General features: G+C 37.7%; 1 protein-coding gene across 3 annotated transcripts in view; it reads left to right on the top strand.

Annotated features, from left to right (window-relative positions):
* Nucleotides 1–26,279, top strand: part of ZNF521 (zinc finger protein 521) — a 280,213-nt gene that overhangs the window by 140,918 nt on the left and 113,016 nt on the right. For all 3 annotated transcript variants that reach the window (XM_047828570.1, XM_047828569.1, XM_047828571.1), the window contains one exon: nt 8,810–8,894. In XM_047828570.1, the coding sequence (XP_047684526.1) occupies nt 8,810–8,894 (85 nt within the window). The remainder of the gene's footprint in view (nt 1–8,809; nt 8,895–26,279) is intronic.

Here is a 26,279-nt window from a genome sequence, read left to right as displayed (position 1 = left end):
GTGGAGAAGTTTTCCGTCAGCAGTAGTCAAGTCCTGGGTAACACTTTAAGAATGAAGGTGCTGGATGAGGGATGTCTCAGTAGATCATCCATTGGATAGTCAATAAATGCAGTGTATTGACTGCCTACTTTATGGACAGCTCTACAAGAGAGTGACCCAGGTAGATTTGTTATGGCACAGAACAAACAGCACTTGAACATGTATCATTAAGTGAGATCATCTAGGTGAAGACCTCTTACCCGGAGGGTCTCGGTGGCCTGTGTAGTGAGGAAATAAGCTAGGCCCTTGGAAGAGCCTTCCAAATTCTGAGTCAGGAGAAATCAGAGGAGTGGAGATAAATAAGCCTAAGAAAGCATTTCTCTCCATGAGAAACTTAGGCTCAAATTCATGATACTTACTCCCATTTTTGACACTGGGTTTTGCTTTTTAGTGAGAGCTGGCCAGAATTTTTTTTTTAAATCTCAATTATTTTCAATTTTTTTTCTATTCATGATACCTTTGAAAATAAGATATTTTAACTGCTATTGTATCTAATATTCAAAAAGAACCCAAGAAAAGTGGGAAAACATGGTCAGGCTTTTTTACCCCTTGATTTCAAACTTAGGGGGAGCTTAGATGTATATCTTTGTGGAGTTTTGAATTTATTTCTAAAAACTAAATATGTCTAAATCAATATTGTTTTCAGATTCCATAGGGGCCTATGCAGAGTTTGTCTGAAATTAAAAGAAAAAAGTGCAACTTAGTCATTTGAAACAAAAATATTTTTGCAAACTTTTTCTTACTAGATTTTTGTCTCTCTCCTCATTTTTCCTGCCCAGTTGATGAGAGCAATCTTATTTAGCCCTGCTTCTGTTCTGAATTGCCTTCCTCATTCCACCAAATATCCCACCAGACTGTGAACACTTGCCTGGCACGTAACAGGCACTTTGGAACTCGGTTTTGAGCTCAGGCAAAAGTGTTCCCATTTTCGACCTCGGATAAAGTCTCTTCTCTCCCAGGGAACTTTTCCTGACTCTTGTAGACCATGTTAATCTGTCTTTATCTGTTGTGTTTAAGGGTCTTCTCTTTGTCGTACACTGGCTGTCTCTTGGCCTTGAACTGCTTTGCTGTGTTAGGCAGGCAGAATACGTACGACAGTTTAATATTGGTGTGTGTTCTTTCCGCATTTATATTGTAACTCCTTGAGTTGAGGAATCATGTTTAATAGTTCTTCTCGGTTACTGAGCTCTTAGCACAAAGTGCTATGTGGTCTTCAACCTCAGGACATTAACCACATCTGTAAGACAACAGTGTCCTTCTGTTAACTACCATGAGAACACACAACAGAAAATCCACACTGGTGTTCTTCAGTGAATCCCCTGGGCAAACTTTTCATCGTTACTAGCTGTCATTACATTTCACCCATTTTTCCCTCTCTGTTCTGACTTACTTTCATACAAATGCAGAATGACTTGGAAAATATCCAAACTAAATTAGTAAAATGTCTGAACTATAGAGTATTTGTGGAAGGCTGCAGGTTTACAATTTTCACTCACACATAATATTCACTTGCTTGCCAACAAAATACTGCCAAGTAAAGGTGCTACTGCTCTTAAGTATAAGTCTCACTTAGAATTAATACATTCGTTCTCAGAATGGTAATGTATATTGCTATAGTCCTTGAAAACAGCTTTTTTTTCCCCTCGCTAGATTGAACCTTTTTACATGCTCTATCTTCTTCCTTCCCACTCCCAACCTTGTCCCCAACTTGTGATATTCTTTCTGCTACTAATTTTGAAACCTCTAATAAACATCCATTTAACCTTTGTTAATTGTCATAAACTTGAAATCAGTGGGTTCTAGTTTAAAGAAATTTTAATATGGTTTCAAAGTCCACATAAAAGAGTGAGAATTAATCTTTGACAAGCAACTGTGTTGGGTCAGACAGTTTATGTAGTACTCCATTCCGTCTCCATAATAACCTGTCAAGGAAAGAGTAATAAAGGTAGTTCCAGTTTAATGCAGGCATGCTACATGGTAGGCACGGTACTAAGCACTTTTATATAGTTCTCACTTGCTTCTCACATCAACTCTTAAGATGTAAGTTTTATTAGTTTTAATTTACAGGGAAGGGTACAAAGACTCAGGGCCATTAAATGATTTGTCACACAGCTAAATTATGAAGCCACTAAATAGCAACTAATTGCAAAAACAAGATTCTAATGTTGCTTTCCTACTAAGATTGCTGGGTATGTTTGGAGTGGATATTTTATAGCATCGTGGAAGCTGTAAACAGCATCCTGATTTCAGGGGGTCCCGACTGTGTCAGAGACTGGCCCTTCCTTGAGGGCCTCAGCCTAAGTTTGGATCCAGTGAAATACAAGGGGTTGTGGGCCGTGAGACACCCTTGGGTAATGACTCTGTAACATCATGCTTTGATGCTCCAAACATATAACGATGATGGATAAAGTACAGATAACCAAATAGACATAGTCAGGTTCAAAACAATTCTCCATCCTTGAGATCCAGAAAGCAAATTTCAAAAGTGGTTAGGACCGAAGCCAGGATTCCACTGGATTCTACTTCAGAACAAGTGGTAGCTGGATGTAATCTCTGTGGGACAAAACTAAACCTGCTACATAGCACAGGACAGGGGGGAAACTTCATTGCTTACAATAGGCGACTGGAAAAAAATCTGTTGTTGATCAATACCTGGTATTAGGGCTTTTCAGCTGGAGAGTTAAAGTGATAGGAAGAAAGATACAGTTTTATGCTTAAAACTGAATTAGCCATATGCTGGCTCTGTGATTCAACTAACAGTATCTTCTGTATCCCTGTAGCACTTCAGACACATAGGAAATGCCCTCATGAGACCTAATCTGATCTAGGAGTCTCAGATGGCCTGATAGAAGCAAAGGGAAAACTGCTAGAAAGGGAAGAATGAGCACATAGAAAAAAAGCTTCCACTACAAATGGGCTTCAAACCAAGATTGCAAAATATGTGAATGAATCTAATGCTAGTTAAGAGGCAAAACACAACAAACCCCAAAAATACTGCCCCCCAAAACCCAGCTGTTATGATACCAAAATTCCACTCCAGAAGAAGTTAATTATATGGAACAGTCTGACAAAGACTTTGAAATAAATATGCTTAGAAGCTCAGAAAGATAAATGAAGGTATGATTTCCACTAAAAATAGTGAGAAGTTGTGAAGCAAATTCAAGTATAAACAAAGCAAGAGTACTTGTGTTTAAAATTAGAAATGTCAGAAAAAATAAATAAAATTGGAAATGTTAGACATGAAAAATAGTCATTGAAATAAAAGTTTTGGTAGATAGGATACACTGTAGACTGGAGACCAGTGAAGAGAGAATTTGTGGTTTGTAAGGGTACAGAGAGTCACCTAGAACAAAACAGAGGACAAACTGACTTTTAAAATATGCATGAAAAATGGTTAAGATACATAGAGGAGAAATCCAGAGGCTCCATCCAATCTATGTCTAATAGGAGTTCCAGTAGAAGTGAATGGACGGTGTGTGAGAGACGTGTAGAAACTGAAGAAATGATAGCTGAAAACTTTCAGGATTGGAGACAGACATACATGAGCTCTCAGACAGAAATTATTCTTTTGTCATTGAGCAGGACTAATAAACAAAAATATATGGTTGAGAACATGGCAATTAAATCTCAGGACACTGGGAGGAAAGAGTAAATCTTGAAGTCGAGTAAGGGATTTTGGGAAGCGAGCTCTTCCCTATGGATTTTGGCCAAGGACCTAGTACTGAAAGCCTGTGCTGAAGGTGGCCAGGGACAGGGTCCTCACTCTCAGACCATCCCTGGCATTGTCAAAGACCAAAGCACTACACAATTGTAAGAAAAACCTTCTTCCAAGATCTACCTACAATGCAACTGTGAATTTAGGTGCAAATGATCAGAGTATAAACTGTGTTAAAACTCAGTAGGTGGGAGGCAGAGTATAATACTGGCCTTAGTTATAGTATTCACAATCTGAATGAATTAGGCTGAGTCACTTAATCTGTAAATGAGGATAATAATCTTTCCTTTGTCAACTCTTACAGTTTTGTTGCAAGTGAATTTTATGCATATGAGTTCTTTATAGAATTTACAGACAATTATAGGAAACTATTGTTTCTTTATTATAGAAATGAATGTAAGTTATGGTGTTTGACCTTTTAGAATTCATACATTAGATTTATAAAAAAAACAGGTAAACAGAAAAAACCCTTACCAAAAAACTACAAAAAATATTTGCAAAGCTACTTATAACAACTAAGCACAAATAATTTTTGGTGCACACCAAGTGTGGTGGTATAAAATGAACCAAGGAGATGGGCTTAATCAAGACTAGGTTTAGTGTTTTAAAAAAATGACGTATTATGAATTATTCTAACCATTTATTTCCATTTTTTTATTATGAAAACATTTAAGTATATACCTAGATTTAATAATTGTTAACATTTAGCCACATGTGCTTTATCTGTATGTGACTATATATTTTTTTTCTGAGTATTTGGAGGTAAATTGTGAACATCATGCCATTTCATTCCTAAATATCCACAGAAAAAGATTTGTTTATCCACATAACCATGATACCATTGTCACATCTAAGAAAGTTAGCAGTAGTAATTCCCCGGTATCATTTTATAACCAGCTGATACTCAGATTTCCCCAGTTTCTTCAAAAACCTTTTTATAGCTGTTTTCTCCCCAAATTAGAATCCACACATTACCTTTACACACACACACACACATGCACACACAACATTTATTAGTTGTCTTTTTAGTCTCTTTCATCTGAGAACAATCTCTCCACCTCTTTCTTCCCCTGTATGACATTGGCTTTTTGAAAATAGCAGGCCAAGAATATTTTTGATTTGTGTTGAAGAATATCTTAGATTTGTGTACTTTTTTTCCCCTCTCTTCTCTCACAGTACTGCTTATTCCTCTGTCCTTGCTTTTCCTGAAAACTGGACTATTTATCTAAAGGCTTGATTAGATTCAGGTATACATTTTAGATGAGAGTACTTTATTATGATGTATTATACTCCACATTGCATCACATCGAGAGACACATAATGCCAGGCTATTCTATTAGTAGTCATATTAAAGTAAGTAGTTTGGTTGCAGTGATTACCAACAGATAAATCCACTGTAAAGGTACATCTTTCTCTTTGTAGTTATTAAAGGATAAAACTTGAGTGTCTCCAGAATAACCTTTCTCTTAATAGTTTTAGCAGCCATGAATGATTATTCTGGGCTACTTCTTTTGGCATTGCAAAATGGTGAATTGCTAATTCTGTCATCCCTTCTACTGTGAGTCTTTCATAAAGAACTTTTCCTCATCAAATAGGCATGAACTACATTTCTTCCTAAAAAGCTTAGTGCTTCTGTGCCTTTAATTACTAATTTTTAGAATAAGAGATTTATGTCATAGTCATCTCCAAACCTCCAATGGTGGCAACTGAGATGTTTTTTCTGTTTCTGTTTTTGAAGGTTACTATGAACTCAATGATTTTTTTTATAGTTTGTGTTTTGTTTTTAAAAAAATCAAAGCAATTTATACCTGCAAAGTATATATAATTTTTTATTTGGTGAGGCTCAATGTGAAGCCTAAGTCTTAATTTGAATGGGGGGGGGGGCGGTGGTTAATCAGAATAATGTTTTTTTTTAAAGTATACATTATTAAAGATCCTAATCATTTTTTTTTAATTTATGAGATGCTCTTTTCTGAAAGTCTCTGAGTACCTTAACCAGAGTATAACTGAAAACAAGAATGTCAAAAAGGCACATTTAAATTGTTCTCAAAATCAATCAAAAATAATGAGGTGCTGGGAAAAAGTTGTATCCTTGATAATTACATCTATCAGTATCAGAAAACAAAAGAGAACAATCAGGAAATGACAACCCCACTCCCAAGTAGCACATTAAAAAAGGCTAATGAAAAAAAGTCTCTTTTAAAAATTGTACTAAATTAGCATTTCAAGTAAATTGACAACTTAAGCGTTGATAAAGGCCAATCTGGGGCCCAAACAATGGAAGTTCTGTTTCTACAGTTATCTGCTTTTAGAAGAAATGATCTCACTTGACTTTTTTTTTGTTGTTGTCTTCTATATAAATGGAAGTAATTGTCCTAAGGGCGGGGTGACAGTCCTCCTGTACTCCTTAAGGGTGAGGAGACCCCTGGAGTATTGTGCTTAATTTGAGGTTCTATTACTTAAAAGGTTGACCTGGAAGAGGGTAACCAGGGTGATGAAAATTGTTGAAAATGTTTCATATGCCATCCCTCTATTCTCAGTCTGAAAAGGGGTTAATATAGTTGGCTTATTAGACGAGGGATCCAGCCTGTTTTTTACAGCTCCGGAGCATAGAGTTAGGACAAATGCACAAAAGTAGCAGAAAGCAGATTTGGGTCTAGAATTAGGAAGAAGTCCTTTATAAACTCAGCTGTACAGAGCTGGAGTAGATTTGCCTCCAAGGGACTGAACTCCCCAAGGCAACCAACACTGTGCAGAGGTTATAATCGCTTTACTTAAAGATGGTGTATGAGTGGGCAGAGGTCACTCACACATTTTGCTAAGAGCCTATAATTATAATAAAGATGCTTTAAAAGTCATTTAAAATTGCTTTTTTAAAAGAAATAGAGAGTAAAAATGAATTTTATATCATGGCTTTAAAAAAGAAAACCTTAATACATCTCAATTTGCATATCATTGCTTTGTATTGCGAAATGTGGGCTGTATGGTGAGGCAGAGTTCAAGCTACAGCATTTTAAGATCATGGTACATTGTTTTTGATGACATTAAATTCTTACTTCATCAGCCCCAAATTTAGGAGCTTATATATAGGTAAGAATATGACTTTGTTAATAAGAATAGAACATAACATTTTAGACACTGTCTTAAGAGTGGAATTAGTATTTGAATTATCAACAGTGACAAAAGCATTTTCTTTCCATGATAAAAGAAAAGTTACATACATAGATATCCAAATATGTCAGTTCATTTTGAAGGTAGTAGTAAGTGCTGGTATTTTATTTTGGCTTGTCAAGTGATTTTCTTCTTTATTATTAGGCCAGGAAAAAAAAAGTCCTAGTATATTCCACCAACATATTCATCAGTCATCATTTTTGGAGACAGTTTTCGACATATTGTATGTTTTACTGTGCTAACAAGAGAAAAGACTAGCCATTAAGTTTATGTTTCTTTGTTTTTCAGCAAGGTCACATATCAGGAATAATGCTAGAAGTATGCTAATAAACAATATATAATGTAGGTCATCTGGGAGTAAGAAATATTTTCTAACTAGTTCTAAAGGGAAATATTGTTAAAAAAGGGATAGATGTTATTTACGCCACACATGTTGCTCTATATGTCACCATCAAAAGCATCTTGTAAACAGCTCAGCACAGTAAATCTTCCTCGGTGATTGTCAGGGTTTTTCAACTCCATGTTAGATTTAGATTCAGCACACTCAATTCACAATATGCTTAATGTACAAAGCCTGTTAGATTATTTAGAAACCTTCTATTGGAAATATGCCTGCCCTTTTGTGTTTTACAAGGAATTCTACTATCCTGGGTTGCACAAGCCAGTGCTATGCTAAGTGACAGTAATCAAGACGGTGTTACATTAGTGGCATTTGAAATTTTAATTGCTGATGAAATGATGCTAAATTTTTGTGCCTAGCCTTGATTTTGTTGAGTTCTTTAAAATTAATGACAATTTACAGACTGATATTTTGTACTGCTACCATTAGTAAAACAAGTTTGTAAGACTGCGGATGAAACGATAATTCTCTAAGAATGCCTTAACAAACTGCCATTGATGTGATTTTACAAATGTTATTTTCTCACATTGGGGAGATTTCAAAATGGATTATTTCATAAGGGTTTATTTTGTTTTCCAAGATGGTTTTTAATTGTAAATATCAAGTTTCATCATAAAGGAATTTATGTCACTGTGTTCTGGAAAACATAACCAATACTTTATTTATTGAGTTCATCTAATATGTACTGAGCCATATGGGGGACACAGTGCCAAGGATGTGAAGTCATAAAGGCAGCTTTTATCGGACAGTCTAGCATTTAGAATCAAGACAGCTGATTTCTCTTCTTGGCTGTAGGGCACTCTGACATCAGGCAAATCTTTCTACTTCCCTGCGCCTCAGTTTCTTTATTTATGATAACAAGAATTAATAAATCCTGCACTCTCCACTTCCCAGAGCTGTTGTATAAAATGATAAAACCATCTTAGAATGTTCAGTATGGCATGATTTCTTTATAGGAGAAAATATGTGTTTAAATGCTAGTATTTAGCAACTTCTGAAACATCTAAATATCAGACTAAGTTGCAACTAAAAACGATAATTGCTGAATCTTGTAGCTAGATTCCATGAGTCTTACTGACCATTTCACTAAGGGATATCTAGAAGTAATGTCACAGTCATTTTGGTCAGAATGAAATTGTGCCTGATCTACGAAGACTTCGGTTTCTGAAACCCAGCTATGTGTTACAGATTTTTTTTTTAATACTAACTTCGGTTTTTGAGTTTAGGAATCTTTAAAAATATATTATGCTGTAATTATGTGCCTTCATGTCTTCCAACTGTTTGCGACTAAAAGTATAGTGTTGGGATCAGACCACAAGGTCTTAGTGAGGAATTCATGGAACTTTGCCCAAGCAGACCCACAGTAGCCAGACCAGCATCTCAAAAAAATGTTGTGAGTTGGGTTGGGCTCTTTTTTTTTTATATAAAGAAAACAGTAAGAAGTGCATGTGTCTAAGTAATTCTATTTATACTTGTTTTCTCAGAAGAAGACCTATCAGTGCATCAAGTGTCAGATGGTTTTCTACAATGAATGGGATATTCAGGTTCATGTTGCAAATCACATGATTGGTGAGTGACACTCTAAACCTTATTACAGATAGCTTTTTCTCCTACTTGTGTATCAATGCCTATATAATTAAACAGAGTTAAAGATGAATTAATTGTTCAACCATCAATGTTTTTACCTAGGCATGATTGATTTTTATTACTATTATTAGGCCTGATAAGACATTAGCACATTTTATTTTCTGCAAGGGCTAGTTTAGACTTCTGCAGAGGATTATATATCTCCTGCCAGTCAAAACACAGGTGATTAACAAATTAAACTTCTAATCATTTTTGCATTATTGAAAACTAACAGGAATGGTTAATGAACTGGATGTTAGCTTTCCATAGAGTTTTAGACAGGTTTTAATTTCAGAAGTTATTATGGTAATGGCACTGCTGTGTGTTGCTTAAGCATCTTTGTATCAAAATCTAAAGTGGTGAGTTTTTGTGATAGGGAAACATAAATAATTTAAATTGCCATAAGATAGTTTTATATGTATGGTTTCAACAGCCTGGAAATAATCATGATCATAAAGATCATGTAAAGAAGTCAGTAATCATTTTTTATTCCCCACCAAATTGTACATAGATCTTTCTAAAAGCGGTTTGGGTAAAGATCTCTGAAGTCACTCTCGGCCGGTGTTTGCAGGGATTTTGCATTTGTCACATAGGCTAGAACGAAAAGGATAATTTTTTCAGTTATTCATATTGTCCCATTATCCCTTAATTCCTCTGGGGTTACCTCCTATGTTTTTTAATTTGATAAGCACTTAGTAATAACACTAAGAGTTTTACCAGCCAATTAAACTTTATCAAGCAGATCTTTTTCTACTACTAAAATGACAATTGTTATTACTTTATGCTATTTTTGTTACTCATTTGTGTTTTTATACTGCGAGAGTTTTTTTTTTATTTCATCCTCATTTGATGGAATTTTATAATACCATAAATAATTGTGATATAATACTAAAAAGTCCAATTAACCTCATGCTCTCCTATTACCAAACTCTAAGACAGGAAAGAAAATTCAGCCTTCTAGACTCTGAACTTGTTTTCAGGGGTAAACAAGTTATTTTACACACTTGATCAGAAGCATCCTGAGAGTGCAGAGTAGAAGGGTTGCTCCAACTATCATTACTGATCACAGTGGAACTCCTAATGTTCTTGTAGAATTAATGAAGATAAATTCAAAAGCATGTTAGAAAATTGATTAATCGTTTTTCAATAGGATTTGCTTTATATAAAGTTTTCAAGTGATGGGTCTTTAGGAGGATTATTGCTTATAAAAGACTAAGTACCTAACTGTGCAAAATGGAACTTAATGCACAACAGCTAAAATATCGATCAGTGCATCTCTATATTTTCCAGATTTACATGCTAATATTATTAGTGATTTTCTTATACATCAAATATATCCTCAAATGTGGTAGAATAACAGCGACAGCTTTACTGAGTGCTTAGCGGGTAATGACAACATGTAAGAGAATTTAAATAACGTGTTTCCTTGCAATTTTTTTCTATTTTGGATTTCAAGAAAAATATTCTTTATAAACTTCCAAAGCTGCTTTTTTGGGGGGAGGGGAAAGGGTGTGTGGGTTAGAAAGAATGAGTTCTTCTTGCCATGATAAATGCTGATAATTTCCATGTCTTTATTTCTTGAGTAGAGTTCATTGGTGGCAGTCATTCATGATTCTGCCTCATGCCATAGTTTTACGTGGGCTTCAGTGAAAATGTATCTTGGAATTGGCTCCTAATGGAAAATTTAGTGAAATGTTAATAGGTTACGCTTCTGTAGAGTTGTATTGTACATAAACTTATTTTTGGTTCTGGATTTTATTTTTTATCCCAGGACTCGGATGAACAGATTGAATATATTTTTCACCATAATATTAATGCTCTTTTGCATATATTGAGTCTGAATTGAACGTTGAGCAGTGAGAGGACTTTTTTGATTTGCCAATTTTAGTATCATTTGGCCAGAACATTCATTGGTTTGTACTGACCCTTCTTTTTAAATTGCTTTATACCTTTCCTTTTGTATGTCTCTCACATTCCTTGCATCATTAGTGTGTTCCCAGAGCTTTCTCCCTCTACCTTATGGTGGATTAATATGACACTCACTTCCTCTTGGGATCTGAGCATTTAACAATTCACCTTCCATCAGAGAAGCAAATTCTATTCCTTTCCACAGAGGGCCTAGTTATTTAATATTCATGCTATTTTTAATAATAAAATATGTAACTCTCTTGCACTTGAGGGCTAAACAAATGAATAGTATCCATTTAATTGTTTTATCTGTTGACCATGCATCCAAGTCCTTAAACTCCAGTCATGTTGTTAATATCTACAGAAAGAGAATGCATAATGGGAGGATGTCACAGAGGCTAAGATATCCTTTTTTAAAATCCCAGTGTGATACTTAGTCTTTCAAATGAGGCAGGCAGCATTATTTTGTTGACTAAAATACCTCCATTGAGGGTATATTTTTAGGTTGTGTGTCTGTGTATGTTTTTTGTCTAATCAAAAAATAATCTCAACTAGACATTTAGCAGGGAAGAGGGATTAGAGGCTCTCTGAAAAGCCTCTTACTCTTTTTGTTAAGAGGGTATATAGTGTTTTTGCAGATTTTGTTCTACATTTCAATCAGTTCAGAGGAAGGATTATGTCACCTGGTGGAGAACAAGGTCTTCAGATGACCCAGTGAGGTGTAACTTCAAATTCCTTCTTTAACCAAGTTATTTGCATTTGCTTCTCTGTAGCACACATGTTTAATGCAGTTTCAATGTCAGACAACTCCATGCTTCTTTCTGGATGTGCTGGTCTCAGGCTATTGGCCAGGGACATTTGCAAAAGGAAAACCATCAATGTTTCTACCAGGTACATACTAGAGATGTTCTGCTTAAGTGCCGTTTTGCAGCTAGGTGTGGACACATGGTCTGGGTTGCAGGAATAATTACTCAATAAAAAGGCATCAGGGATTTGGCTTACGTCTATTAAGGAAAAAAAGAAAACCTCACTCTCCACCACATTTTGACACAGTTTCAGTATGAAATCAGACCAGTGACTATTTAGGGGTTTCTTTTCTTCTTTACACACACACAAAAAAGAGCTACAAAACATTTTAACAGCTTTCCTGGGGAAAAGATTTCCCTCTTTTCAAGTTTGCACAGATGAGAAATTTTTTCTTGTCTTCCTTTGTTCCTTTCACATAGTTTACGTTGGCTTTTGACCTGAGAATACAGAAAGAAGCCATTGTGTATTATGTCCTTTAATTCCTTTTCCCCCGTCCCTATCAGCGTTGTAAATATTTGTTGTTATTTTCCTCTTTGAGATTTCTGTTATTATTATTATTATTTGGTACGGATTAGCACAGATAGAGACGAAACCAGGGAATTTAAATGTGTTTAACCCAGCAAAGGAATTGTCTCGTATAAAATTATGAGGCTCAACAACAGTAGAGTAAATTTGTAAGTGCTCCGAATAAAGGGCTGTTAGGCATGTGATAATATAAAGAGATGACATTGCCAAGAACTATTTATGAGAAGCTTAATTTTTTCACTCTGATAATTCTTGACCAATAATTACCAGCCTCTAATTATCTATTTTAGTTAGAAAGAAATTTCGATCACTATGGAGGTTGGCATTGCTACTAACGCATAAATCCCCAAAGAGACAAATGTGTTCCAAACAGCCCTAAACAACTGTCTCATGAAACATAGTGAGCAAATTGCGAGCGGCTGGTGGTAGACAACCAGCAGTACGCTCACCATCGAAGGCCAGTCAGCTTGACAAAGAAATGATCAAAGGGGAGAAATACCATTATCCTTGGAATTGATTGCTATACTCATGGACTTTGGAGAACGAGTGGTCAGGATAGAGCTGTGCCCATTTCCAGCCCTCCCTTTCTAAGTTCTCAGATGGAGAAGATGAAGGGGATTGGTGTTAACCGTTTACCTAAGAATTATTTTTTAAAAATTGACTTAGAGATGATGATGTAATGAGTGGGGGTGGGTTTTTTTTGTGGTTTTTATCTGATCAGAAATGGGGTGAAATTTGTGTCTAAGGTGGCAGAGCACCTGTTTTGTGAAAAAAACGGGAAATCCACAGATAGTCACCAGTAAACATGCTCCAGATGGGTCAAGGGTGATGCTTAGAGCATTTAGGGAAAGCAACTGTATTTATCTCTTAGAAAAGCAAAACTCGGATTTGGAACTATAAATGACAGCTAATAGGAAAACACTGGTGGAAAGCTATTGGCTATTTTTCTTCAAATCTCGAATACTCAATGTTTTATCGTCACAATTTTTTAAAAGCATGAAAAGATTCAAGTCCTCTCCAGTGCACGTGGGAAGATATATATTCTATGTGTTATGTTACATGTGATATACATCACTGATGTCAAAGCAAAACGAATGCATAAATCAGTTTTGTACACTGTGGTGAATTTTTAGTCTGTTTTGTGGCAAGTGACATTCATATGTTCGGCAATTTGTTTGATGCCCAAGGTCACAAATGGCATTCTTTTCCTTCCATTTCTTTAGTGGATGGTGTGCTATGTGACTAATCTTCATTATAGTTTTGTGACATTCAGTATCACTTCTGAAACATTTCAGCTTGAGTGCTCTTGCTTTACAATAGACTAAAACCAATATTTTGAGGTCTATAGTGGTTTTGGATTTTATATGTCTTAAGGGGAAATATCCAAAGATAAGAATCTCTACATAGGAAGATAAAGGGCCCTGTTACTGCCCTTTAAACTCTTAGCTTTCATTGGCCATTTTTTTAAGTGAATAGAAATGAATCTATCATAATGCATCTATGTGTAGATATATATTTGTGTGTGTGCGTGTGTGTGCATGCGTGTGCGTGTGTGTGTGTGTATCTGCACTATCCTAAGAAACTCAAAGTCATTAGGTTGTTTAGAGTTTGCATTAATTATAAACGAGGAGACTATTGAATTCTAAGTCATCATTTGATTGCTTACAAAACTCAGGGAATTAAGAAACAGGCATTTGGTGTTAAATATGATGAAATACTGGCTTATTTCATCAAGAGCTGGATTAAAAAAGATGAAATCTGGGCAGTTTAATGGTAACAGAAAGCTACCCTCATGTGGGCAATGCTGGCTTATTTGAAAAGCCCATAAAGGGTTTCTACATGGACCATACAAAAGGGATACTTTCTCTTTAATAGCCATCTGTACAGGAGAGATGAGAAGTGGGCCAGGTCATCTCTCCTCAGCTGTCATGATATTAACGTAGGTAATGGGGCAAGGTCCGCGTTCTGCTGGGTGTTGTTTTTCATAGATGTTCATCGATTTACACAGATAATTCTATTTATTTCTTAGAGTCGGTCCAAGTGAACCAGGCAGAATAACAAACATCAAAGCATTTCCAATGACTTTATCTTTGTTTGTAACGTAACTTTTGTCTAAAAAATGGTGTCACACCTACTGTGCAGATGGCTGCATGATTTGTAAACCAGCCAAAACATTTAAACAAATGTGTGATCTGGGGATAGATTAAATAAAGGATAAAATGGAGTGTGGGCCACAAATTCTAATAATCAGATGATTTTAAGTTGTGTGCAGCGCGGAGTGATGGTCACAGTGATAGCAGGGAAAGCTTGCCAATGACAGCAAGGTGCCTTATAGATCTCAGGATGGAGCCCGTGGCCTGGTAGGCCTCAGTTTGAGAACCGCACATTTGCTGTGCAGCTGGCAGCTCTGTATGGGGACATCAGATAAAACTTATGTAAAATGAAGTGTTATTGCTTAGTATGAAATTGTTCAGAGAGGGAATTTGCAGACAGTAACTGAAAACAGAATTCATGGTACCAATGAAGCAGACTGTGAGTATGAAGAGGGTTTAATTATCTGCACAATTTAACAAAAATTCAAGACGTACGCAGAAAGGACATACGCAGGCATAGATAGAACACAGCCACGCTGTTGACTGAGTACAGAGCGGGGCCGCAGGAACTTACCAAGCTTCTTCAACGAAAAGGTTTCCTAAAAACAAAGACAATTTAAAATAAAAGAAAACACGAAAGACTTTTAAAGAAAACACATCTTTCTGGAATAAGATAGTTTTCAAGAGCTCATCTTGATTATTTGGATTCCCATTTCTGAAGCAAATTGTAAAGAAAATCTCTGAGCCCATCTCGGAATGTCAGTGTTAAGCTATTAACAGACAAATCGGGGTGTTTATCCTTGTTTTGTGTTTTAGCTTGCTCCTTGTAGCTTGGGTTTACAAGAGTAAAACATAACTTGCAGTTGGTGGAGTTTCTAATTTACGAGCCCCTAAGAAAACCTGGTGGCCGTTTCTTGTGATGTTAATTTTCCTTGAGACTGAGGGTTCTGACTGAGTCCACAGCCAGATCGAAGATTCAGTTTCTGGTGACGTTTTAGAACACACCGCCCTTAAAGAGGCCTCAGAAGAATGTTGTTCTCAAGCTGAATTACTGGTTTCCAGCCTTCCTTCCTAAGCTCCGTACAGAGAGGCTGGGAAGAGTCTGTGCCAGACGGATCGTTCCATGGCTGAGACACATTGGTGGGGCTACTGACTCTGGTTCTGGCCTCACCTTTGACTTGCCGGAGAACATGCCACAAGTGTATCCGTTTTTCACTCACTGTTTGATATGTTTGTTATCGAATGCAGGTAGCCGTTTCTGAGGGAGGTCTGTAAAACATTTCTGAATGGAGGGCGCCGAAAGTCATCGGCAGTAGATCCGAAAAGATAGATCCCTGCCCACACACGTGCCCGTGTGCACACACGCATCGTGACCTATTTCCGCAGGATCGCTCAGACACATCAAAAGGAAAGGTCTCTGCTGACCCATTTCCATAGGTTATTTCCTAGTTTCAGGACCATTAAAGGCAGTAAACGAAAGAAAGGGAGCCAATATGGAGAGTGGGTGTCGAACTTCAGCTGCTCATATTGTTGCATTTGGTGAGCTGACGGGGTTTCGTAGGTCACCTTTAGAATTATGCCTATGACAGCAGCAGCTACCTGCCAAGATTGCAAGGTATCTCACGGCTCTCAGGATGGCGCCTGTGGCCCGGTAGGCCTCAGTTGGAGGGGTTCACATTTGCTGTACAGCTGGCAGCTCTGTATGGGGCAGCCGTGTGGGCTGCTAGGGAGCTGGAAAGGAGACAAGCATGAAATTTCTTCTAAACCCAACTCTGTTTTTCTGTACTGTTGGCTGCTTCTCAGTTCCTTGACAAAAAAACCAATCAGGCACCCTTTAATCCGCCTGTGATTACCACTGGTATAAAAAGAGAAGCATAATGAGGAAAAATGCCTCGTTTTGTTGCCTTCAAAAGCCAACAAATTGGAGTTAACTTGACAGGAAGTGGCTTAATAATTAGATTATTTATTTATTCCTGACACATATCCCCCTGTTACTGGTCTCAGGAGACCCTGTAGATGGTACGATTTTCAAGCTGCCATTACTTCGCTGTCTTCTGTGAACAAAGAAGCTACTGTCTATCAGTCAATTAAATGCACTCTTTAAGCAGAGGCTTCGAAGTCCTCAATGGAGAGAGCCCTGGGACACTGTGGCTGATGATTCCTTTCTCTGTACTGTACATCACACTCTCAACTACAGTCCCCACAGAGATGGAATAAAGTCATGCATTAAAATATCACTTGTTGATTTGTTTGCTAATGAAGAGCCATTGAAATGTTTGTGTATTTCTATGGCAAAATTGTTGATAAAAGGGCCTACTTGCCTGCGTATCTTAGTTCATCTGCTGTGAGTGCTTATTTAAGAATTATTAAAATTAAAGTCAGTAAACAACAGAATTAAAAAAAAAACCCTGAGAGAACAGGAGTTTTCTTGCCGTCTTCATCAAATTAAATGAATAAAGTCAGGAAAAACAGAGGAATTGGTGTCATTCCGATCCCTTGCTTACACTCCATTAATCTAAACATTGTTTTCTGCAACATAAAAATGTAAGGCTTTTTCAGAGTATCTGGGATCTACACCTTTTAAGTATGAAAAGATATTAGAATCCCTTTGTGAGAGTAATGTACTTAGAGATTTTTTTTTTCCTTTGGAAGATGAACGGCATTTGTTGCAATTTCTCTAACTGAGTGAGTGTGCGCAGAGGCTTTTCCGGGGAGCTTAGTGGGGGCTTTTACGACCAGACTAATAAAACATCTGTGGCGTGTCAGACTCACCCTCACAGCCACGTGGATTGTACAGAAACGTGGCTTTCCTTCTCTTTATGTTCCTCCTCCCGTTTCCTTTCCACGTCTTAACATTATTTTATTTCCATCTAAGTGGTGATGACTTTTCAACCATCATGGAGTTAGGGTTTTTCTCTGTTACTGTATTCATCAACTCTGTACTACTTACTGTTTACTGTGTACAAAGCATGCCTTGGCTGGACTTCTCTGGCTCCCATTAATTGGTTTTGTATTTTAAGAGTACATCTGTTGTTAAGTTGGAGGTCTAGAGGTCTGTCTAGGCTGAAAGACTTAGATAATATTGTGACAGCTCTCTGCTGAAATGTTTAGCTATCGCTCTGCCACTTAAAGGGATAAATTTGGGATTTAAACCAAGGCCACTGAGCACTGAAAAGCATCCCTTCTTCCTCCCATCAGACTTTGTAAATGTAATCAAGGTTTTAACTATAGATTTCATGATTACCTGACAACAGGCTGTAAAGAATTAATGCGAGACCTCATCAGATGGTCATAGTCCTTATTTCTACCCTGTTATTCCAAGTCATTTTGTTAGAAAAAGCTTAGATACTCGGAGGTGTTCTATAATAGAAAATGAATTTGAAACCCTTTCATTAATTGGTGATTAATACATTTCAGGATTAGTTTAAGCAGGGCCCTACCTCCTGCCCAGTCAAGTATGTTCTGGTTAATATCCAATTATCTGCACCTTCATAGTTATTATGTCTTAATATTTCGGATATGATAACCAGAAACTGGAGAGTAATGCTAATGAGGAGCACAGAGCAAGAATTAACCAATGACATACTCAATGATCCTTGGTGGGGAAAGTATCTCTTTCTTCCCCTTAACTCATTGCTTCAGCATCTTCTGGGCACTGGCTGAAAAGTAAGACTTTCAACTATAGCAGGCAAGACCCAGACAACGAACCATTTTCTCTTGCCATACTAGGAACCTGAAGGTGCAGTTCACCTACAAACACTGTTTAAGTTCATTTTATGGAGAGTCAGCATAGGGAACAGAGAGGCAGTTTATATTTTCAAACAGGAAACATCCTATTTTTTTATCTTTTCCTTTTAACCACGCCACAGGTTGTTACCTTTTCAGAGGATGTTTTAATTCAGATTCGTTTGAAATGCCTATAATATTTCACCAAGGAAACACTCCTCCCTGCTACCTCATATCCTCTTCCCCCCCTCAAATTTATCACCGTGACGTATATGCGTGGTGCCTCAGTTTAATTTTTGTGCAGGTCATTTCCCTTGAACAATCTGACGTGGCTCCCCTAGCAGCCTGCAAGGGTGGTATGTGTGCTGCTTCAAAACACGCAGCTTTAAATAGTGCGCTTTGTACATTACCCCTTTATATGCTTTATTGTAATGAAGCAACATCAGTAAATTGCAATGAAGGGCGATTGTTGCACGGGGATGACTAGTACACGTTGGGGTCCATTTGCACCAGATTATTCTTTTTATTGTTATTATTACTTCCCATCTTCTTTACTCTCTTGCTGCCGAACTTGCTGTTGGCCACCGGTGCAACACAGAGGGGATCTTAAGGAACATTGCAGGCATCATTTTTTTTCTCTTAGGCGCATACCAATCGCCGTTCAGTTCCCAATCAGACATCCTGGGGGCTTTGTGGGTCTTTATTGATGCCACTTTACTCTGTTGACTTCATTCGTAATGTTCTTCGTCTTTATCTTCTTAGAAGAACAAATTTACTGAGAATAAAAGTGACCCATTTCTTTTCAAACATTTCGTGGAGGTGTTATAAATTTATAGTTGGGATGATCAGCCGATTTGTCCCTTCCCCCAAAGAGGTTCAATCATTTGCACCGGGGACTTAGAGGGGATTACTGTTTAAGGGAAAGATTTGTATTTGCTGTGTCTTCTTGGATTTCCTTAAAACACAGACTGAAGTCATTATGAATATTTTATATGTTAATAACATCTCTTTACAAAAATAACTTGTTTCCTGCCCCCAACCAACTACTGTCCCCCAATAACTAATCAAAAACAGTGTAGATTTAAGTAAGCAATCCTCTGCTCTTATTGAACAGAATTACGAGCAAGGCTTTAGTTTAGAGATGATTATATGTGAATTTTGGGTGACTGTTAATCTTTCTATTGTCATAATTTTAGAACCTGTGTCCATTTGTGTTTCCAAATTGTTAGTGCAGCTGTTGTTCTGTTTCTGTATTCCTAAGGCTGGGCTCCTGTGCAGCATTCAAACTAAAATCTAGAATTAGACCTGACACACCTTCAATTGAACTATCAAGTCTTTTAAAACTGCTTGGCCAGTGACGCCAGTCCCGCACTATTCGACTGTACACACTTCCGATTGCGGGCCAAAAAGCATTGATTTTTAGCTGTCATTTCTAGTGCACATACTGTAGAATTGAAATTTAAACCTTAATCCACTCAGTAATGCAATTAATTTTTAATGTGCAGTAATACTAATTGAAATAGCCTGAATTTAGTAAGTCACCACAAGACATTTTCAAAAGCAAGAGTCTCCACTGAGAACCTGGGAGGACAGATAATCATTGTTACAGTGTTTACAGGATAATGCTCACTCTTCAGACTTCCAGTGGAAAGGGAGGTTCTTTAAATTAGACTATAGTATATCTCTGTGAATAGAAATATCTCAGAGAGAATTCTTACTTTCTACCCACCAGAACAGGATAAAAATCTTCTGATGGAGTTAAAAACAATAACAACATAGTTTTAGTTAAAACTATCTTAATATAGTACATGTAAAAGTTATATTAACCCTTTTCTTTTTTTCCAAAAGAGCATCTATGAGTCGTTGCAAATGAAGTCACCTGCCAGCAATGTCATGGTCAAAAGCCACAGTCTCAATGGGTAATCTCATTGTTCGATGGGTATTTGAGACACTGTTTCCAGATTTGATGAATATGTGTACTCTATCAGCTGCCTGTAAACCTATTTGGCCTTGTTTTGGTATATGAATATTCCTGTAAACAAAAATATACCCTAGTTTTATTTCAAACTGTGTTCCTTTGGCTTTTGCATATTATTTCAAAATGGCCTTTTAAATGTTTTGTGAGGTTTTGTTGTTTTTTTTTTCCTAGCCAGAGTAAAGCAAATTTTGCACAGTAAAACCAAATAGGTTTCTAGGCATTTCTACACTAAAAAGGTTCTCTAACCACATTTATCTGCTAGTAAATGAGGACTTTTTAAAATGCATCAGTTCTACTGATGAATGGGCTTGCAGAGTGTTCAAAATGAGAACCAGCATTGCTCTAAAAAAAGGCGAGCACTGTATATCATCCTTTCATGGCTCTCGCATTATAGTATTTAATAAGCCGATAGTGCTGTTAAATATTTAGTAAAGGTTCCCTCGTAACCCTGCCATCTATTCAGATGGGATTTGAAGACATTTTTGCAGTACATAAGTAAAAATGATGTTAGAGAAGTGGTTGTAGCGTGGCATATTTTCTAAATGAAGTGTGGGGTAACACGGTGTGAATTAGTTCAGAGATTCACACTTAGAAATACCTAAGTCATTTCATGTTCTTTGAATTAAGGGTTCAAACTGACTTTTGTTTTGTCACTGTTAAGTCAAAGTGCTCTTGGGGTTATTTACACAGAATACTAAAAATGACGTTATAGTACGTTAAAAAACGGGGGGGGGCAGCTCTTACATGGTGATTATTTTAAGCCACCCTAGCTTCAATTGAGCTTTATTATAGACATTTGCTCTTTTTCACCGAATAGAAGGAAAAGAAAAAGAGATGAGGGCAAATCAGCTTATACTCCACTCAGAGCATATTATCAAATCCAGTTGGGGTTTAGTAAGTTAAATATATTCAGCATCTTTTTGGGGTACACTGTGGCAAATACTGAATAATAGATATTGTTGTACACACTGATACGATGCAGGTGGATCATCTTTATCAATTCTTTCTTATTCAATTAGATTTCTATTTGTTATTATCTAAATAGCAATAATTGTTCTTTTAATCTGGAATGCATATGGGTTTCTAGGATCCTTATGCAAAAGTGCTGCCAGTAAATGCAAGGCTGACATCCTTACTGTCATCATGTGGGTGGGGCAGAATTCACATTTAAATCGTTCAGTGCTCACTAGTGTTATTAGTTTTGAAGGTGTAAAGATAAAGGCTGGTAGTTTGTTCAGATGTGTATGTAATTTGGTTGGCTCTTCCAGGAGCCTATTTGCTTGATTCTAATTTTCATCCTGTTTTATATGCAGCCAGTGACCACAGTATTCATTCAAACTGCACAGAGACACGTCTCATCTGTAAAGCACGGCTTACTGATCTTATTTGCTATTTGTATTCTCATAAGAAGAAACACAGGATTCATACAATGGGGGGGGGGGAATAACATTTCGTTTTGAAATGATGTATATCACATAGATGTTAATATCAAGAATTTCACGATGAAGGATGGATAAAGGAGAGAGCTTTAGGTATACGTGAAGCAGGAGAGAAGGAAAGTGAGGCAGGGTTCATATATAGGTGTGTTTAATATGCAATGCTTGATGTATGTTGACCTCAGGTTACAAGAGTAGAAAATCCCATTTTCCAGCTTGTTTCAAATGTAGTAAAAATGCTGCTTCAGTTGCTTTATGCTACTCACATTGGGAAAGGTGCTTATACTGTGATAATTATCATCAAGGAATATTAATGCGTTCAGCATTTGTAACCCAAAAACTCATTATAGCTTAAGCTGTGCATCATCTGTGAAGAGAGAACTTTGCCAGAATTCGCTCTTCACAGGGGTTGCCTCCTGCTTGCTGCGGAGTGGTCAGAGTACTGCAAGAGGTCACTTAGGCTATTTTTGAAAGCTGAAGTTTTGCAATTTTTGAATCACTACCTTCTGTCTAAAGCGCTTATTGTTCTTGCCTCACAATGGCCCCCTAACTGAAGGCATAGCCAAGTGCCAATAATAATAATAGCAATAATAAATGAGTAAGAAGTAAGTGTTTAGAGCACTATGCAGAATCCAAGAGGTCGGCACATGTAGCCCATACCCAGATAATTCAAGTACAGTATTGGTGTCTTTCCTTCTGTCATTGGGCAAAGGGATTCGTTTACACCTGTTTCCTTAATGCAGGTGCCCTTGGGTTTCAGATAGAAATGCCCCCACTGGGGCTCCACTTCACAGCCCTCTGGCTGGAAATTGTGTAAATAAGACTGCAGGGTCAGCCTTCCCCTTTTGGCAGCAGTGTCCTTAATTAGTCTGTGACAGTCTTTCACATGAGCCTGCGCTGTTCCTGGGGTCATTTCTCACACATCTAAGACATCCATTTCATGCGCAGATAGATATTTTTGTATGTTTGTTTAAAATCGTTCCCTGGGGGAATATTGACGTGGTGGGAGTGAGAGTCTCTGGGTGTGTCCAGAATTCTATAACTTAATCTGATCAAAATATCCAGTTGGGTGGCTCCATTATAAATTCTAAGTGGTTAGTTGCATAAGAACATCGTTCCCTCACCTGCGGTTGGCAGCTTGTTGAAAAGGAGCCGTGTGCCTGGGATATTTTGATGTGATTAAATTCCATTATTGTTCTCCCACTGATCCATTGCTTGTCATTTCCCATAAGTGACATTGCTCCGTGCGGCATGGTATAGTTTGTGTCAGGCCCAGGCAGAGAGCACTAACACTCAGTTCTACCCGGCTGTCTGAATTTGCAGGACTGCTGGGTTTCTGAGGTCATATCGTGACCCTGACCTTGCCCCTGGGAGGACTAGAAAAATATGTTTCATAACTTCCCGTAGACCTACATGAAGAAAAAGAAGGGAAACCATGAAGCCCATAGGCTCTGTTTAGATGAGCTGTAAGGTTGGAATTCATCAAGCAGGAAAGCTTGCTGTTGCCTAGGAGCTTCCTCACCGTGAGGGGTCACGGCTGTGGGTGCTGAGTCGGTCAGAGCTGAGGGCTCTGGGGGACCGGCTCATCATTCAAATAGCCCAGCAGGCACAAATGCACAAGTTGATAATCCGGAGCCAACTTGCTGAAATAGGGACTTACTTACCTGTTACAATCACTTACATGAAGGAATGTTGATAGAATGAGTAACCCGAATTCAGTGCAGATATCATAGGCTTGCTGCAGTGAAAGCGGTCTGGGTTTTATTTTGCTGTTTGGTGTGTGTGTGTGTGTGTGTTTGTGTGTGTGTGTGTGTGTGTGTGTGTGTGTGTGTGTGTTGTTGAATAGGACATAAGCTTTGTTTTATGCAGTCATGCACCAATTCCACAAAGGATGGATGTCCTGAACTAGAGACCCATTCTCAATAGTTTGGGGCTGCAATGCTGACAGCATAGTTGAGAGATACAGTGGTGCACATCTTCTGTGAGGATGTAAACTTAATAATCTTGATGAATTTTGAGTAGCTCATAACTCCACTTCCTCGCCAAAAGAAGAATTATGAAAAGATCGCTTCTAAATCCTTCAGCCATTCTCTGCACTTGTGAGAGATGCCATCCTCTTTACCTTGAGGCGCTGGAAATGAAAGTGTGTGTGTGTGTGTGTGTGTGTGTGTGTGTGTGTTTTGCGAGAGATAAAAATGTATACTTTAGAAGGAGCAAATTGCATTTTCATGTTTAAGTTCACTATTTGCACTTGATGTGGTGAGATCCAAATGTGAAGAATTGCTTTTGACATTATTTCTGTGTCTCCTGCATCCTAGGCTCGCTGATTTATTATGCGGAAGTGCACCATCGCATGAGATAAATGTGACGTTGAAAACCTGGAAATAGTATAAGCTTGCATTCTGTGTACAGGCTGTTTTAGATAACTGTAGCTTCTTGATTTATTGACACAGTTTAATTTACTTTAGTAATGATACATTCAGTAAAATTGTGAGTACGTGTGTCTTTCAGGTAAAACTCACAGCCTTCCAAGTGTTACGGGTTGGTTTAGGGGCAAAAAAAAAAAAGTGCACTTTCATTTCTAAGCAGAAAAGCAATTTTAACTTTCTTTAGAAGTCTGCTTTACATAATCTGTAATTTGAACTATCACATATTATTTTATAAACTAAAACTTGAAGTGCATTCATTTCAGAGGTCTTAAAATATACTCCTGGTTTCTGAATTCTAATTCAGAGCTTCTCTCAGTAATGATGGTTTCCCAATTTGTTAGTGGCTAAGATTCTTTAAAAGGCATTTTTGTAGTTTTTTTTTTTTTTTGGTGTGTATTTAAGTGGTTGTATGCGTGTGTTCTCGTCCACACAGGTCTGTGTAGATGCGTACTCTCTGCCAACCTTTTCTAGCAAAGACTCACTGGAACACCACTCCCTGTCTTGTGTTTAACATGTTTCCAACAGCTTAGAGAGATGGTATAAAAGTGAAATAAAAACCATGGAGCTTATATTGGAGTCTGATGTTTGAAAAGAGATATTGGAAAAGGATGTTTTTTGGCTTGACTCCCTTTTTAGATGTAATTGCTGCTTCATTAGGACTTGGAAGGGTTTCCCGTGGTTAAATTTAATCAAATGGCTCAGAATAACAAACTTGTACACTCAAAATTCCAAGACAGTCCCGTACATGAAATGCAATTTTTCTAAATTTAAAACACACGCACATCACAACCACCACCACTGGCTGGTTTGTAAAATGCTGTGTGGCGCTCTCTCAAGCCTAGTTCCTATTCCCTACTGGTAGTGGATTGATAAACGATCATGCATAGAAATAGAAGTCATAAGGAATACATTTCAAAGGGTCTGGGTTTGCTTGGTTCTGGTAAGAACCCCACTCTTGAGCAAACGTGTCGTGAGCATGCTGAAATATTGCACGTGAATGGATATCGGTCATTTGGTTTTTGTGCTGTGACATGAGATTGTCATTATTCTCCTTTGACGGAGGAGGAGATTGAGGCTTGAGCATCTGACCCCAGCATATAGGGCTAGTATGCATAGTAGAAGGAGGCAAACTCACACTTTCTGCCCTTCTCTGCCTCACGCACTGGGCTGCAATGGGTAATCTCTCCCCACAGGCACGGGTTGTTTAGTTGGGGAGCCGGCACTGAGTTATTCTTTTTTTTTTAATTTTTTTTTCAACGTTTATTTATTTTTGGGACAGAGAGAGACAGAGCATGAACAGGGGAGGGGCAGAGAGAGAGGGAGACACAGAATCGGAAGCAGGCTCCAGGCTCCGAGCCATCAGCCCAGAGCCTGACGCGGGGCTCGAACTCAGGGACCGCGAGATCGTGACCTGGCTGAAGTCGGACGCTTAACCAATTGCGCCACCCAGGCGCCCCAAGGCACTGAGTTATTCTTAGTGATTCCTTTGCTATCATTGCATCCAAAACCTGATCCTGGTGCCATTTTCTAGGCAGAAAAACGTATCCTTGGTTTAGATAAAATTTGATATTTCCATTCAAAGCAGTAAGCAAGGATTTAGCTTGGTTATCCTTTTCTACCTCCTTAAATCAAACTACTTTTTGCAAAAGCTGAGTATATTTCTGCTTCAGAATTCTTTGGAAATGGTGAGAAACAGGCAATGGAGCGACAAGAGTGGGGTAAGTTCACTGTAAATGGACATGAGTAGGGGACATGGTTTTCCTTAAGTACTAACATGCAATCCTCACAGCCCTGCAAAGTAGCAAGTGATTCTGTCTACATCTTTCTTAAAGGTGAGTTGATAGACTTAAATCACAATACCTTTGCTCTGAATGATATTTAGAATCCAGAGTCAAGCATACCATAGTATATAAAAATGCCTGTGCCATAGACCTATCCTAATAGCACACACGTTGTCTAATTCTTGTCAGAAATAGGAAGTGGCTTGGAAAACCCGAACATTTCTAGAAGCCTCTTTCTGCAGGTGTCTATACATGAATCCATGATAAGGAGACTATGCAGGGAGTTGAGCAGTAACTGCACATTCATTTAAGCATGCAGAAAGCATTGACATCACTATATGCAGCTTGACAATACAATTTATGATGTTTATCACCATTGGCTCTTTTACAGGTTTTTGAACCAATGATATAATTTATTAGATGCCAGAATGTGTTATTAGGTACAGAAAGAGTAATGAAGAAGGACAATCTTTATGTTAATACTTTTGTACATTTTGTCTTGCTGCTATATGAGGCAAGAGGAATCAAAACATGCTCTAAATTCCACTCACAAAACAAGAGCAAAATTGTGCAGGTTTCCTCCCCAAATCCAGGAGGAACAATGGCCAGTAAAATGAAAGTGCCATCTGGGTCTAGACGCGAGGT

The sequence above is a fragment of the Prionailurus viverrinus genome, chromosome D3 (genome assembly GCF_022837055.1).
Source record: "Prionailurus viverrinus isolate Anna chromosome D3, UM_Priviv_1.0, whole genome shotgun sequence".
Taxonomy (NCBI): Eukaryota; Metazoa; Chordata; class Mammalia; order Carnivora; family Felidae; genus Prionailurus; species Prionailurus viverrinus.
The sequence above is the reverse complement of the archived record's forward strand: the minus strand, read 5'-3'. Positions and strand labels throughout refer to the sequence as shown.